Source organism: Mangifera indica, chromosome 11 (genome assembly GCF_011075055.1).
Source record: "Mangifera indica cultivar Alphonso chromosome 11, CATAS_Mindica_2.1, whole genome shotgun sequence".
Lineage (NCBI taxonomy): Eukaryota > Viridiplantae > Streptophyta > Magnoliopsida > Sapindales > Anacardiaceae > Mangifera > Mangifera indica.
Genome location: NC_058147.1, coordinates 5,872,301 through 5,888,163, shown reverse-complemented (window position 1 = coordinate 5,888,163; position 15,863 = coordinate 5,872,301). Strand labels below are relative to the sequence as shown.

General features: G+C 32.4%; 2 protein-coding genes and 1 non-coding gene across 6 annotated transcripts; 2 read left to right on the top strand and 1 right to left on the bottom strand.

Moving 5' to 3' along the window:
• Positions 1–319: 319 nt before the first annotated feature.
• On the top strand, positions 320–406 carry TRNAM-CAU. Its single transcript is given in 2 exon segments — positions 320–357; positions 371–406. It is a non-coding gene; the product is annotated as a tRNA-Met (tRNA).
• A 587-nt stretch (positions 407–993) lies between these two features.
• On the bottom strand, positions 994–5,740 carry LOC123228951 (filament-like plant protein). 4 transcript variants are annotated; one of them, XM_044654476.1, is made up of 6 exons: positions 5,490–5,740; positions 4,687–4,906; positions 3,658–3,850; positions 1,874–3,420; positions 1,421–1,767; positions 994–1,348 (listed from the first exon to the last, which is right to left on the bottom strand). In XM_044654476.1, exons 2-6 carry the CDS (start codon positions 4,795–4,797, stop codon positions 1,225–1,227), a joined length of 2,322 nt encoding a protein of 773 aa, XP_044510411.1. In that variant the 5' UTR covers positions 4,798–4,906; positions 5,490–5,740; the 3' UTR covers positions 994–1,224. The 4 variants fall into 4 exon arrangements, with proteins under 4 accessions (XP_044510411.1, XP_044510412.1, XP_044510408.1 ...); XM_044654477.1 differs by having other exon boundaries at positions 994–1,379; positions 1,452–1,767; XM_044654473.1 differs by having other exon boundaries at positions 994–1,767.
• Positions 5,741–13,123: 7,383 nt separating this feature from the next.
• Positions 13,124–15,209, top strand: LOC123228939 (photosystem II 22 kDa protein, chloroplastic). Its single transcript, XM_044654449.1, has 4 exons — positions 13,124–13,393; positions 13,473–13,589; positions 14,518–14,755; positions 14,845–15,209. The coding sequence occupies exons 1-4, from the start codon at positions 13,187–13,189 to the stop codon at positions 15,087–15,089; spliced, it is 807 nt and encodes a 268-aa protein (XP_044510384.1). The 5' UTR covers positions 13,124–13,186; the 3' UTR covers positions 15,090–15,209.
• The last annotated feature ends 654 nt before the right edge of the window (positions 15,210–15,863 follow it).

Here is a 15,863-nt window from a genome sequence, read left to right as displayed (position 1 = left end):
GTATTGATAGCAAAAAAATTCTCTGTATAAATACAAAAGCCTTGCAATGTTTTAAGCAAAAATATTAGAGTGCAATTTGATATTCTATCCCGTTTATAAAAATTTATATAAGTTTATCTATTCAACCAATATTGATAAGGTAGAGGCTGCCCCCAAAAAAACAATGGTTGGCTGGTTGAAGACTTCGTACATGTAAGAGGAGAAATTAGGAGTAGCTGGGCAGATCAATCTGCAGATGGGGTGGTGGCGCAGTTGGCTAGCGCGTAGGTATCATAGCTGTTAAGAGTGATCTTGAGGTCGAACAGATCAATCTGCAGATGGGGTGGTGGCGCAGTTGGCTAGCGCGTAGGTCTCATAGCTGTTAAGAGTGATCCTGAGGTCGAGAGTTCGAGCCTCTCTCACCCCAACAATTTTATTTTAAGGTTTTCATTTGTAGCTTGGAGTGAGCATGTGGTCACCAGTTGCTCCTTTGGGTCATTGAAATGACAGCTTCCATACATAAGCAGATACAGTTCCACGTTAGTAGTTACCTATTCCTTGCTTTCAAAATTCAAATGGATCTTTAAGATTTCAAAAGCTTCATCTTAACGCAACCCAGTTTGTAATATACAGAGACATAACCAATTTAAAACCAACATCATTGCCTCTTCACATCCTCTTTCTTTTTCTTTCTAGATTGGCTACAGTCCTTGCATTAAAACATACGTGAAATATTCTTTCACAAAACAGTCTAATATGCTCAACCAATTGTGCCCATAAAATGAAAACAAAAACACTTTCAACATGTTCAAAAACACTCCAAATGTGCACCATATGCCATTGATTAAACATCACCATTAATGAAACAATGCATATAGCTCTAACTGTAACTATTCTTTCTTTCTTGTAGCATTCCCCTCATATTTTGACCATGAAGAGAAACTGGTATGATTCAGCCACAAGCCCGATAGATTTTGATTATATTGCAAGATGAACTAATCAGATTAAGCTCTATTAAAGAATCTCATAATAAAACTAAACTAAAGAAATTCATCAGAATTACATGGAGAAAAATACCCTGTGCCAGAAATCTAAATTCTACTTGAAGATTGTTGCTTTATGGACCAATATTGGTGTATAGATGAAGAAAATAAAATATTGCTGACTAAACATTATTTAATCAGAATATCTAAATGACAATTTCTCTGGTTTACAGTTGAAAAATCACTATATTTTTCTACATGGCTACAGATCTAGTTGTATTCCATTCTTAGTCCGAGAGAAGAACTTGGCAAACCCATTCCGGTTCTTCTCAGGATTGACATGATTTGATGAAACAGCAGATGAAGTAGATGATGCAGAAGATGACCCATTCCGGTTCTTCTCAGGATTGACATGATTTGATGAAACAGCAGATGAAGTAGATGATGCAGAAGATGACCCATTCCGGTTCTTCTCAGGATTGACATGATTTGATGAAACAGCAGATGAAGTAGATGATGCAGAAGATGGTGTTTTTCCATCATTCTTGTTTAATGAAGGACTATCCTCAGCAGCTACACTTGCGACATTCAATTCTCTTTTGGGTAAATATGTTTTATTTGAATGTAACTTCCATGGTTCTCCACTAGCTGTGGGAATCGATAATCCTTCCCTAGGGAATTCGGCTATGCTTGCAGTATCAATCAGGAAGTCTTCCAATGTTGCCAGAGACTTTAGCTGCATGCCAAGAGATGCTATTGTTTTCTGGCACTCAGCAAGTTTTCCAGAGGCCACATCTAGATCCTCCTGCCATAGGAAAAATAATTTGATCATTTATATGGAGTGTAGAATTTCAGATCCTCAGTAAATTGTGCATTAATAAATAGTGTAGATAAATTCCACGACAAACTACCGGTTTTATCTTTACTTCAGCATTCAACTTTGCAATTTGTTGAAGCTCAACCTCCTGTTTCATTCTCCACATCTCTTCTTCCAATTTCTGACACTTCAATGTAATCTGTGCTGACAAAGCCCTTTCCTTTTCAACCTCATCTTCTAATGAGTCAATCTTTGCTGACAATGCTTGAACCTCCACTTCCGTGTTGATAAATTTAGACTCAATGACCTGCTTTGATTCATTTGCCAAATTTAGCTGTCTTTCAAGCTCCTTCAACTTCTTTTTAGCCTCCCTCAACTGATTCTCTGATGTCGCAACACAATCTTCACTTTTTGTTGCAGACAATTCCAGTTCAGCTTTCTCTATTTCCATTTTTTCTATTTGCACTTCAAGTTCACTTTTCTCTGATTCCACCTTTTCCATTTTTTCTTCCAGTTCACCTTTCTCTGCTTCCATCTTTTCCATTTCTTCTTCCAGTTCACTTTTCCATGCTTCTGTCTTTTTAAGTTTTTCCAGTAGTTCACCTTTCTCTGCTTCCAGGTTTTCAATTATTTCTTCCAGTATACCTTTCTCTGCTTCAATCTTTTCAATTTTTTCTTCCAAATCACATTTCTCTGCCTTTATTTTTTCTACTTTTTCTTCCAGTTCAGCAGTTCGATGAATCATTACTTCGAGTTCAGCTCTTAACGAACTTTCTGCATCAACAGATTGCTTCATAAGAGCTTCTGATTCCAAATCATTTCTACCTCCATCATTAGGCATTGCAGCAAGCCGCTCCATCTCAAGAAAATCATCCATTAGATCAATTTCAATTGAAGATGCAGGGAGACTTCTATTACTAGCCTTTTCATATCTGAACTGATCAAGCTCCGCAATTAGGGCCGATGCCCATGAGTCAGAACAACTTAGCTCAGATTTCCCTACTTCAGAGCCTCTTATTTTGTGGGTATCAATCTCCACTGAGTTCAGCTGCTCCCCACTGTCTGATTGACCATCCACAAGCAATTCAACACAAATCGAGGAGGCAGTACCAGATTTAAGGTCATTAACTGATGAAGATCTACAAGCCATTGCTTTTAACTTCCTGCACTCAGCCTCAAGCTTGGCCACCTTCTTTATGCTCTCTAAATGTTGCTTGCTGGCAGTTTCTGCCGCTTGGGCACTCAAGTCTCTTTCGATTGCCCTGATTTCTAACTCCTCGATTTGAGAGAGGAGTTCATTCTTGAGGGCTGAGTTCTCTTTTTCCAAAAGTTCAAGTTTGTGGCAGATATCAGGATCAATCTGAACAGGAGGTTCAGGTTTAATAGTTTCTGCTTTGCTCTGGAGTTCAAGAAGTTGGCTCTCAAGTTCAAGTTTCACAGCCTCCCACTCACAGGTTTTCTTCTCCACAGCTTCTTGGATCTTTTGCTCCTGCTCTTCTCTGCCTTGTCTTAGCTGCCTCACACATTCCTTGAGGGCCCCTTCAAGATGGCTCACCCTAGCTTCCAGTGTCGAGTTTTGCAGTACTGCAGCCTCAAGTTTTTGCCTTAAGACACCCACTTCATTTTCAGCCTTTTCCCAGCCTAGAAATTGAATGATGAAAATTTATAGGATATAATGAGATTAGGAATATAATTAAAAAAGCTTAGAACAAAGCAACATCGTAATGCCTGGCTGGGATTCCATTTAGTATGACCTTTTGGGTTTAATCATTAAGGGTGTTAGCAATCCTTTAAGTGTAAACAATAGTCAATTATTGACCAATGTGACAACATGAAAAGTAGAAAAGATTTCTGCCCAAATTACAACATGACTAATACCTGCAATAGCTTCTTCAGCAACTTTGGCATGCTGCTTTACCAAGTCCTCTTTGGCGCTAACATTCACCAGAGCAGCAGACAACTTTTCTGTTAGAGTCCTAATGCTATCATTAATATCTTCTCCATTGGATTCAGCTTTTGATGTGACTTCAGGAGAGCGAGCACAGTGATTAGGAGATGCCTTCAAAGCTTCCTGCTTCAAAAATTAGAATATAGAAAAAGATTAATGCTACTAACACAGTTATAAATTCATGAAATTAGAAAATTGACAAGATAATGAAGGGACTAGACTATTCAACCACAATTTAACTATGTCTTAATGGAGGAAAAGAAGGATCTGAGAAGAGATTATTTGAGATATTATGAAATAATGGTGTCCATGGGAAATTCATTATGGTTTCTCTACCTCTTGTGAAGGGGTTTGACAATGTAATTAAGCATCCAACAGAAAACAAAAACCTTCATTTCACTGAAAAGTTCAAACAGAGAACTCTCAAGAAAGTTTCAAGCATACTAAGATGTATGAGTGTTCTCTTTATATCTTTGCACCCAGTGTAATAGGCAATCTAAACTCACTATAAGAAAGGAACAGAGCCAGGGAAGGAAACTTTAAACAGAAATCGCAAGTCAAATAACATGTAGAAACAGCAAAAACTTCGCTTTTGTGAATATAAGTATCCAGTTCCTGGCTTTAGGTGAAAGAACTGAGAAAGTTAGCATGACCAAGCTACTAATAAACGAGCATGCAAAAGCTAGAATTTTACATCACAAAAAGAATCAAAAGACTTCCAGATTCATCCAAAAGGGAGATTATGCATAGTCCACCATGGTGGTCAAATTATTGAAAAGACAAAGCAGTAAAGGAATATATAAGTTTCTTCGAAATTTAAAACTTCTGAAGGAAAATCAACAGCAATCTCTAAGATATCAAGACATTCACGGGCAGTTTGGCTGAAGTCTTAGGAACAAAATTTGAATTTTTTTTAATTTGGCAGGTGACAATAAGTTGGAGAGATGTCAATTACTCACCTGGTCATCAGAGTATCTCTCTGATTGTGAAGAAATCGATCCTGAACTCTCCGTTTCACCAGGACTTCTCTCCGAAGAGTTCTTCTTCCATAACCATTTTCGCTTTTCCATTGCAATGTCTGGCAGTCGAACCAAAATTAGCACATCAAAGATTGTTCATCTGCGAAAGAATCTGCAAAGCATTACTCCACCCGTAACCCGTTTGAAATTAACTTGTAAGCTGCAAGAAAAGGTGAAGAAACATTTTTTTCATTGTTTGTTAAGCCATGTAAGCCTTTTCACTTATATAAAGAAGAACATAGAACCTCTTCAACAATCTCAAACATTAAACAAAAAGATGACTTGGCTTATCATTTTCTCAGCTTTGCTTCAAATCTAAAACATTAGCTAACCTACTCAACAACAACAGATAGTCCTTTTCACTGCTAAAAATAGCAATTAAAAAAAGAAGAAAGGACAAAAACAAATCAACAGCACGCGCATTTAAGGCAAAACAAGGAATCTCAAGCTAAAAAACACAACAAATCTACCTGAAACAACATTTAGCTGTGAAATCACAAGATACCCCTTACTAGAATCACAAGATGAGAACTACCCATTTCACAAAAACACGAATTCAACTTTTCAAAACAATAAATCGAAGTCTATGAAACAGTAGCAACTTATTAATATGAGAATCCCAGATATGGGTGACCCATCAAAGCCATAAAGCTCAAAACTTTCTAAACATCACCATAAAATGTAAAAAAAAAAAACAAAACAAAACAGAAGATACGGGACTCTTAAAGACACAGATCAAATACCTTTGACTGGAGAGATGAGTGGGAAGCAGAAATAATGTAAACAAAAGATGTTTCAGATTCAAAATTTTAATAAATAACAAGAATATAAAAACTCTGCAAATATCTGGGGAATGTCAGTTGATGTATAATGAATCAGATAATGCGGGTTTCTATTTCTTGCATTATTCTATACTTTTGTTAATGCTTCTGTAGTTTCAAAAAAATTAAAAAAGGGAACAGCATGTGACACTGTTGGATGCGAAGCTGTAAACCCAAAGAGAATGAGCTTTGAAAAACATCTTTTCAGCTTTTCGTTGCCTTAATATTAATAATTACTTTATCATATTTCCTTTTTTTTTCCAGTATTTTGAAATTGACTTGCTCCTATTCCCGCCCATGCATGGGGATTACCAATTACCGTGCCACCATTTCTGGTATTGATTAATAAAAATTTAGAATTTTCGGACAAAATCTCTCTCTCTCTTGAGTTTTGAGTTGTCTGTGTCTTTTTTTTTTCTTAACTGTTGTTTCTGTGGATTGATAAGGTTAAGGACCTGTTTGGTTGTTAGATTTTATGATGTTCATTGGTACTGTGCCAATGATTTCATTTCATCCATAGGCTACAAGGCATTGGATGGTTCCTGGCCCTATAAATCAAAACCAGTTCTGGTTTTTTATTCTTCTTAAAAAGATTATTACTATTATTATGAACAAACTGAATATAAAAAGTGAACTTATAAATTTTGCCAATTGGCAGGGCGCTTATTCCTTGATAATTTATAGGCCAAAAGTCTTATTTCTAGGGATGATAATTTGGGTCCGATTTTAAGAGCCCTGACCCTCCCCGACCCTAACGGGGAAGAGATTCCTTGATAGAAACGGGGAAGGGGACAGGGATAGCGATGGAGATGAAAAAAATCTCTGCAATCAGGAACGGGTCGGGGATGGGGATACATGTGTCCCCTCCCCGCCCCGACCCTTCCCCTCCCCGCCCCTATCCCCGTCTCTTTATATTAATATATTTATTTAAAATATTAATACATTTTTATAGTTTTAAATTATTTATGTTTTTCAAATTTATTTAAGTTTTTATTGTGCACATTAAAGAAGTTAATAGATTATATTTATGATATTTAAAATAGTAGATTAATTTTAATTTTTCTTAATTTTGTTATTTAATATATTTATATTGTATTTACAAGATAAAAAGAATATATTTTTTTTGCAGGTACGGGGAGGGGATTTTTCCCCACAGGGACGGGGAGGGAATGAGAAGAGGATTTTCTTTTGCGGGAAGGAGATGGGGAATCATTTTTATCCTCGTAACGGGGACGGGTCGAGGACAGGGATTGATATCCCCTACGGGGACGGGGATTGAGATCCCCTCCTCGCCCCTCTCTGTTGCCATCCCTACTTATTTCCACCTAAGGTACTGCATAATTTCAAACTCCTATTCACAAAGTTTCAAAACTTTAAACATTCATGCATCATCTAATTCTTTCAATTAGATATACAGATAAAACTGTTATTTTAATAGTAATATATATATATATATATAAATATAATTGTATCTTATTTCTCTTCTTCTCAAATTTTGAAAACTAACATCTTCACTTCAGTTAAACATTTTCAATTTAAAAAAGTGATTATTTCCCTCCTACACCTAAGTTTTTCTTCTCCCCCCTCCGCAACCATTCTGTATTTGACGACTTCCCCTTCCTCTTTCTTCTATTTAACGAGTCATCTCTCATCGTTATCCCTTTAAGTCACGTGGAGAACAGCAAAAGTTGGTGGAGGCCTGGTGTAATATAAGCCATTGGTCATGTGGGAGGCCCATAAACTTTATTTGTTTTGCGGGCCCATCAATAAATCATATCTCCCCTTAGTTTCCTATATTTTGTTTGACCCAAAAAAAAAACCTGTTATTATTATGAATAATATTATATAATTTATATTTTAAAAAAATCTTTTGTAAAATAATATTTCAAATTATAACTGAAAATTTAATATAAAAAATAATTTAATAAATACCCATTAAATGATAACTGATGATAGAGTAATGCAAGAGTAGTGTCACATTAATTCATATGGACAACTTTGTATAAGGTATTTATAAGTATATTATTATTACTATTATTATTGACAATGGTTGATTCTTTGCCCTTTTTTTTTTTTGAATGTTTAAATCTAAAAAAACCATATTATTTTACTTAAAAGATAAGATTTAAGTTTAAATTTCTGTCATATTTATAAAATTCTAATTTATTATAATAGTTACGAGTCTAATTACTATATCACATATTTATTTATCCAACTAATACAGGTGGGATTCTCAAATAACGGAAAAAGAAAAAAAAAAGAGACATATTTAAGTTATATTCTATAATTTGGACCCAAATTAAAATGCATTGGTTGTAATGATATCACCAAAAGAAGTTACAAAGCAAGAGACGAACGAAGGGACGAGAAGTTTAACTATGGTGAAATAGTGGGTTGTAGCTGGACCCATATACAAATTTTGTCTCTCCCAGGTTTAATTGAGCTGCCATTGTTTTAAAATATAGTAGAGGGACCTATACATCCAAATTATAATAATTCATGAGTCTCATTCTTTGATACTGGGTTAAATTAAATTAAGTATGGTAGTTAATTTTTTTTTTTTTATATGTTTATAAACATGTAATTTAGTCTATACGGTTCAAGTATGATAATCATAACCACCACTTTCTCACTATTGTCATTGCTACAGCCATCTCAACTACTGATAATCCTTATCTTTTTTTCAATCACCAAAACAAATCTCAATCATCACAAGAATAAATTTCAACACTGAGAATGTTGGCTCCGATTGAGACCAAACAAAAAAACCAAATATGTGTGCAAAAGAGGTCACAACAATGGTTGAACAAGGTAGTGGAGGCCATTGATTGAGACAATGAAGGGATGCGTTGGGCCCAATTGCATGTGACAGAGAGGTGAAATATGGTGAGCATGAGAGATATGATAGTTTGTAAGGTTGAAAGTGTATGGTGACTTGTTGAGATAAAATGAGGGACTTAGTGACAACAATAGTGAAGGTAAAGGTCGACCAAACTTTTTTTAACTATTGGTTGGACTATCACAAGTCACTTCGGAATAAAATAATGACAGTGAAAAGAGATCGAAAATAATATTGATATAAATTTAATATATAAAAATATATTTTAAAATGTTGTTAACTTGAGGTAATACGATAATATTGAAAAAGTGCAATGGCTAAAGATAATATAGTAATTTAACTTTCTGATACTATATTAAGATTCTTCTTCGTTAATAGAATTACATTTTTGATGGAAAAATGTAAATTAAAACTATACACAGTCAAATATTTCTTTGATTAAATTCACAATTTAAGGGACTCTAAAAGCAATTGAATTTGTTTCACCTAAGGTTTATTAGAGAAACATATGTTAGGTTATACCTTTATATAGCAATTGTTAATTATAAGAATTATCTCTCATGAATGTTAGAAAAGAAAAAAACAGTCAAATTCTTCTTGGAATATGATAAATCAATTGCTCGCACCCAAACATTGAGGAAACCTACTTAAATATTAGTTTGTAGTGGATTGAATTTGATCTGGGTCAAACTCGATTAAGACCTATTTCAATATCAGTTTAAATTTAAAGGATTTAGTTCGACACAAAAATATTAGAGTTTAAACTTAATTTAGAAATAATTTGATTTTATATTCAATTCAAACTTAAATATTTAAATTAATTCAAATTTAATTTATTTTATAAAAATAAATTTAATCATTAATTTGAATTCGATTTATTTGATATGAGCTCAGACAACTCAAATAAAATCTAGTCCTAGCTGGCCAGCTAGCTTGATATGTTTAGATCAGATTCAATTCAAAATCACATCATAAAGGTTACGAGTCTCTTGTAGAAGGAGAAACCATAAATGGATCAATATTTACAAATACGTGCATGAACCCTGGCCCTGATGCTAAAGAGATAATTTGGGATAATTTGATTGGTGTAAATGTTACCCAATAATCTTTTAAAGAAAAAAAAATTCCTTGATTGACTCACGGAAATTATTCAGAGGCTTCAATAATTTGACACTGGGGCGGCGGCGGCGGTGGTGGTGACATATTTCAGAATGTCACAACAATTATTGGATTTGAATGCAGCATTTTGATTGATAGATGGGCAATCAAATTCAATCAGCTGGACCTGGAGACCAAAAAGTCAAAAGTGTGATGGATTTCACTTCTTCTGTTGCCATTGATTAGGTCGAGGGAGGCGACCTTTGCCTCACCTTTGCCTCACTGCTGCATTAATATTGTTTTCCCTTTTTTTTTTTTTTTCGGTGGCTATTAGGCCAAAAATCTTATTTCCACCTCAGGTTTACTGTACTATCACTCTTATTTATGATTTCTTGAAAATTTAAAAATTTATTTATTATTTAATTTTTGTTAAATTTTATTATTAATATAAAAGATAAAATTATTAGTTAATAAAATTATTTAAAATATAAAAATTTATCCTATTTTTTTTATCTTAGATATAAAAATTGATAATTTCTTTTATTTTGATTTTAAAAAGTTATTTTTCTCCCATCTAAGATTTTTATATTTTAGAATTAATGTTATTATCAACCAATTTTAATAGTATTTGCATGCTAGAAAACCGTCGGATAGAGAGAGAATATCGATGATAGAATTGACAACGTATTAGAATGAATCGTAAAAAAAAAAAAAATCATTAGAAAAAAAAAAAAGCATTTTGGGGGAGGGACATAAGGAGATAATTTTTAAATTTTTAAATAAAATTATTAAATAATATTTTTACTCTTTATACTAACTAAAAGCAAAATTTAACCAAAGTTGGCTAACAAGAAGACCTTAAGATTTTTAAAGAGTTGCGGATGAAAATTTGACAATTTATTAAACTTTGGGTGAGAGTAAGTCTTTTGGCCTTGCTATAAAGGGGCGAGCACAGCCTTATCCTACTTAAATTTAAAGAGTTAAGTTACATTTTCTCATTGATGGTTTGATCCAAACTTGGATACACATAAATGATATATGTGTTTCCAAAATTTAACAATGCCAAAGAGTGAAATTTACCCTTTTATCTTAATTATTTTATTTTTCAAAATTATTATATAATTTCAGACAAAAATTTAAAAGCCCTTTAAATAAGTAAACCACATAATAACCTCCTTATTTCTTTTTTTTTTTTTTTAAACTCTCATCTCTTTCTTTCATTGTTCCCATTTGTCACCCACCACCTCTCAATCTCTGACAACCCATCCTACACACCCAAGCCACAATTGTGTCCAAACTTTACATGTGAGTTGATCTACTTCTTCATCAACTTTCAGAAATGATAAGTCAATGAAAAAAAATAAAATATACAAAGTATTGACAAAACTAGATTGTGTACAAGTCAACAAATCACAGTTTACAAAGAGTGGCTCAATACTAAGAGACTAGACACAATCATGACAATGATAAAATTGTGGCTACAGTGAGTTTAATAGTTGTAGTGAATAATATTGAGTTTTCAATGAATAATAGAGATGGATTAACAAGTTTTTAGGCTTTTTGTAAAGTAAAATATCATATTTAAAACGTATAGATATGATATGTAAAAGTATTTTAAAGTCAAACCTTAAATGGAAAAATGTCAGAATTTCCTAGAAATATATCCATAAAAGACAATACTTTACTCTTAAGCACTTTAACAAATATTTTTAAATTTTCTACTTTAAATTTTTTTTTGTTATCATCACAAAATTTAAACGAAAAAAAAAAAGATGAAGGATTTTATGAATGAAGGTATCATATTTAAAACGTGTAGATATGATATGTAAAAGTATTTTAAGGTCAAACCTTAAATGGAAAAATGTCAGAATTTTCTGGAAATATATCCATAAAAGACAATACTTTACTCTTAAGCACTTTAACAAATATTTTTAAATTTTCTACTTTAATTTTTTTTTGTTATCATCACAAAATTTAAAAGAAAAAAAAAAAAAAGATGAAGGATTTTATGAATGGAGGTGACCCACAGGCCTTGTCATGAGAGAGTCAAGTGTGAAGGTTCTCTACCCTTTAAACATTTATCCATTATTGATACCAAATGTTGGATAGTTTGGCCCTCTCCTTGAGACTTATCATGTAACTTTTTTTTTTTTTTGCAATTTACACCTTAAAAATTTGTTAGGTTTTTCTTCAGCATATTGATTTGGGTTACCATAAATTTAATTGTAGATGATTCTTATTTGGGTTGGGAATTATAAATATTAAAATTATATGAATTATGTTAATTTTAAGAATTGACAATCAATTTTATGTATAAAAAATAAATTTTAAACATTTTTATAAATTTTCTTACCTTTTATCGTAGAATAAAATTATATGTATAAATAATATTTATATAAACTGATATAATAACACTTGATTAGATGATGTGATTATTTATTTTTTACCTTCAAAATCACTTAATAATATAATATTATGTCAAATTTTTTAAGTAAATTAATAAAATTTATTTGAATATATAATATTACTTTTTATGATCTTCATATTTGCTTTTTTTTGTTTTGTCTCAAAACGAAAGGGGCCCTGTTGTTGGGCAAAAATAAGAGTGGGCTTAGGCTGATCCAAGTGACTGACTCACAAGCCTATGCACCGGACCAAACTGTTCAATTTCCATGATGGAAATTGTCAGTGGCGTCCCCAATGTTTGGCCGACAATTTTAGTCTGCTTTTCACAACCAAAACGTTTTTAAAAAGCTCACAAGAGAAAAAAATTCAAGCATATATGAGGGATGAAATTGATATTATCCCATTTGGAAGCTCCTAGCTGAGGTTGAGGTGTCGAATTATAACTTGTCAACTTAGATAGCCTTATCGCCAACTTGTATACTATTTTAGTAATAAATTAAATAATAAAATTATATATTATTATTTTAAAAATATAAATATATGCATATTTGATATATATTATTATTTAACTAAATAATTTTAAATTAAAAATAAATTAATATTTAATCTTATAATAATATATATAAATATTTATTTATTTATATATTAAAAATAAATACCTATAATATCATCCATAAATTACAAGCATCTCATCATTCAGAAGTTAAATATCGATGACTAAGGGGAGGCTATCCTCATTCGATGGAATTGATGTTCACATTTTTCCATCTGACATGTGTCATTGCTCCTTCACCACAGCTTCACTTCTCAACAATGACCTCTTAACCTTTATTCATTGGAGTAGTCCGGGAATAAATTATTTTGGTAAGGAAAAAGTTTTATTTAAAATAGATTATTTTTTTGAAATTAAAATGGCTAAACCATGTAAATATAATCTTAGACAAAAATTTTTTCTTCAAATATCACTAAATTTGGACTCTTATTAGAATCAATTTTTTTGACATTTAAACTATTCGAAGTACCGGGATAATCTTAGCTCAAAGAGAAATTAGGTTTTTAGACAGTAAGATTCCTTGCTTAAACATGGATCATATGTAGAACTTTAATTAAGCTGATAACATTATCTTGAGCTTCACAAAGTAGAGAGAGACGTGGCCGCTCTATATGCCCATAATATCGTATCCACGCTTGTTCTTTAATTTCATGCACACATTTCTATCTGCTTAATAAAGGCCTAGCTACACAGTAAAAGTCAAGTTTTAGAAATCAAACAGCTATGGCTCAAACTATGTTGCTCATGTCTGGTGTTTCCACTGGCCGTATAGGGAACCTCAAGAAAGATCCTTTGCTCGCATTCCAAACTCAGAGACTAAAACCTAAACAATTCTCTCATCTTCTTTTTAACCCTTCTGTTGCTGCTTCTTCTAAACTATTTACCGCGTTTGCTCTATTCAAATCAAAAACCAAGGCTCCTCCCAAGAAGGTTACCGTTTTGTTGATTTTTCTCCTTGTTTTTGTTGTTAATTCTGTGGTTTGATGTGATTTTGATTGTGTATATACAGGCTGTTTCGAAGCCAAAGCCTCAGGTTGAAGATGGGATATTTGGCACCTCTGGAGGAATTGGTTTCACTAAGCAAAATGAGCTCTTTGTAGGTCGAGTTGCCATGATTGGATTCGCTGTGAGTATTACATACTATTTTCTCTTATTTATCTACTTCTTTTTCCTGCAAATTAGTACCATTTAAACAACATTCGTTTGCCATTTTAGTAGATTATTTATAATTTAAACAAAGAAAAACAGTATCAGTGAGTAATATAGTATGGATTAATTTGCTAAATATTTATATCCTAAGATCTTGTAATGTTGTATGATCTTGCAAGAAAAATAAAATATTATACTTATAAAAATTCTATATAAAGGGATATCTCCAAATTTTATTTCATGAATTAATATAAAAAATTCAAAGTTAATAAATATGTATTAAAATGATAGATGAATGATATGACAATGCAAACTTAAGATGGATATAAACTGAGTCAAGTTTGAATTCCTCTTATCTCGAATTTGATTTGAATGAAAAATGACTTGGTTCGAGTTCGTTTAGCCAATATTAATAATGGTTCAAGTTTAGTTCAAATGAAAATAATTTAGTTCGAGTTTAGCTAGAATTTATAGCTTAAATCCATGATTCAGATATATGACTCAAATTTATTATTCGAATTCGTGATATATCGACAAAACAATACTGTTTAACAATTACTTAATATAATTTGAATCAAATTATGAGTTAAGTTTGAAACGAATCAAGTTATATACTCAAATAGCGAGCCAAATTGAGCTGAATTTTCTCTAGTTTGAGTTCGGCTCATTTTAAAAATAAGTCGAACCTCTTAACTCGAATTTAATTCAAATTTGAATTAAATAAATTTAAACCAAGTCAAACTGAGCCAAGTTACCTTTCAAACCTAAGCTAACTCGGCTGGGTTTAGTCCATGTCAATTTATATATAATTTTTTTTTTTTTAAGTGTCATATTATTATGAACAATATAAAGGCAATCAACGGAAATGGCAATATATATTAAAATTTTTTGTGCTTGTATTGTAGGCGTCTTTGTTGGGTGAGGGAATAACAGGAAAGGGAATTCTAGCTCAATTAAATCTAGAGACTGGAATTCCCATCTACGAAGCTGAACCCCTCCTGTTATTTTTCATCCTTTTCACCCTGCTTGGGGCCATAGGAGCCTTGGGAGACCGTGGTAAATTTGTTGACGATGAACCTGTAACTGGGCCTGTGATCGCTCCAGGGAAAGGCATCAGGGGGGCATTGGGTCTTAAAGAAGGAGGTAAATAAATGTCAACATTTTTCAATCTCCTAATTATATATATCTGAAGTTATTTCGAGTCTGAAATTGTTTCAATTATGTGCAACAAGGTCCCTTGTTCGGATTCACAAAGGCAAATGAGCTGTTTGTGGGAAGATTGGCTCAGTTGGGCATTGCATTCTCTTTGATTGGAGAAATCATAACTGGGAAGGGAGCTCTAGCGCAACTCAACATTGAGACTGGAATTCCCATTAATGAAATCGAGCCCCTTGTGTTGTTCAACGTGGTCTTCTTCTTCCTTGCTGCTTTGAATCCTGGAACTGGTAAATTTCTCACTGATGAAGAGGAAGACTAGGTGGTCATCGTCAACCTGCTGCTCATGTTTACATAAACAAACTCGAATTTATTAATGTAAAATCCAACGTATATATTTTTTCTCTATCTCTGGTAAGCTAAAGGAGCAAATTTCATGAAATCTCAATTCCTAAAGCATTAGTTAAAAACTTTTGTTGGTGTTTGTTGTCGGTGTGACTGGTGAAAAAGGCAAAATTTATATAGGAAAAGCCAATTTATACCATATATTTTTTGGCCAAAAGACTTGTTTCCCACACAAAAGATTACTCATTTTTCTAAATTCTTATGCTCTATTTTTCAAAAACTCAAATATTTATTAATATGTTAAATTTTGTTATTAAAATTAAGAGTATAAATATTATTAGTTAAAAATATTTAAAAAAAACTTATTATATTTTCTCTCTTCAATTAAAAAATCTAACAATTCTCTTTACTTGAGGTTTGAAAAGTAATCGATTTTCATCTAAAGTTTTGAAACTATCATCAGAGATGATGAATTTTGTTATCTCTAATCATCTTTGTCCATGGTTTCTCTTCCTCTCTCTTCGATAAACTTATCGGTCTCTCTCCCTCCTTCTCAACTCGCCTTTATTGGAGATTAAGATGAAACGTCTGAGACTCATCTTTATTTCAAATGCAAGTGATGAATCGTTTTCATTTTTCAAAACTTTAGAGCAAATTTGTCATATTTTGAATCTTGGGTAAGAAGAAATTATTAAAATTTTAAAGTAAGAAAGATATAATTTTATTTTTTTAATATTTTTCACTAAATGAA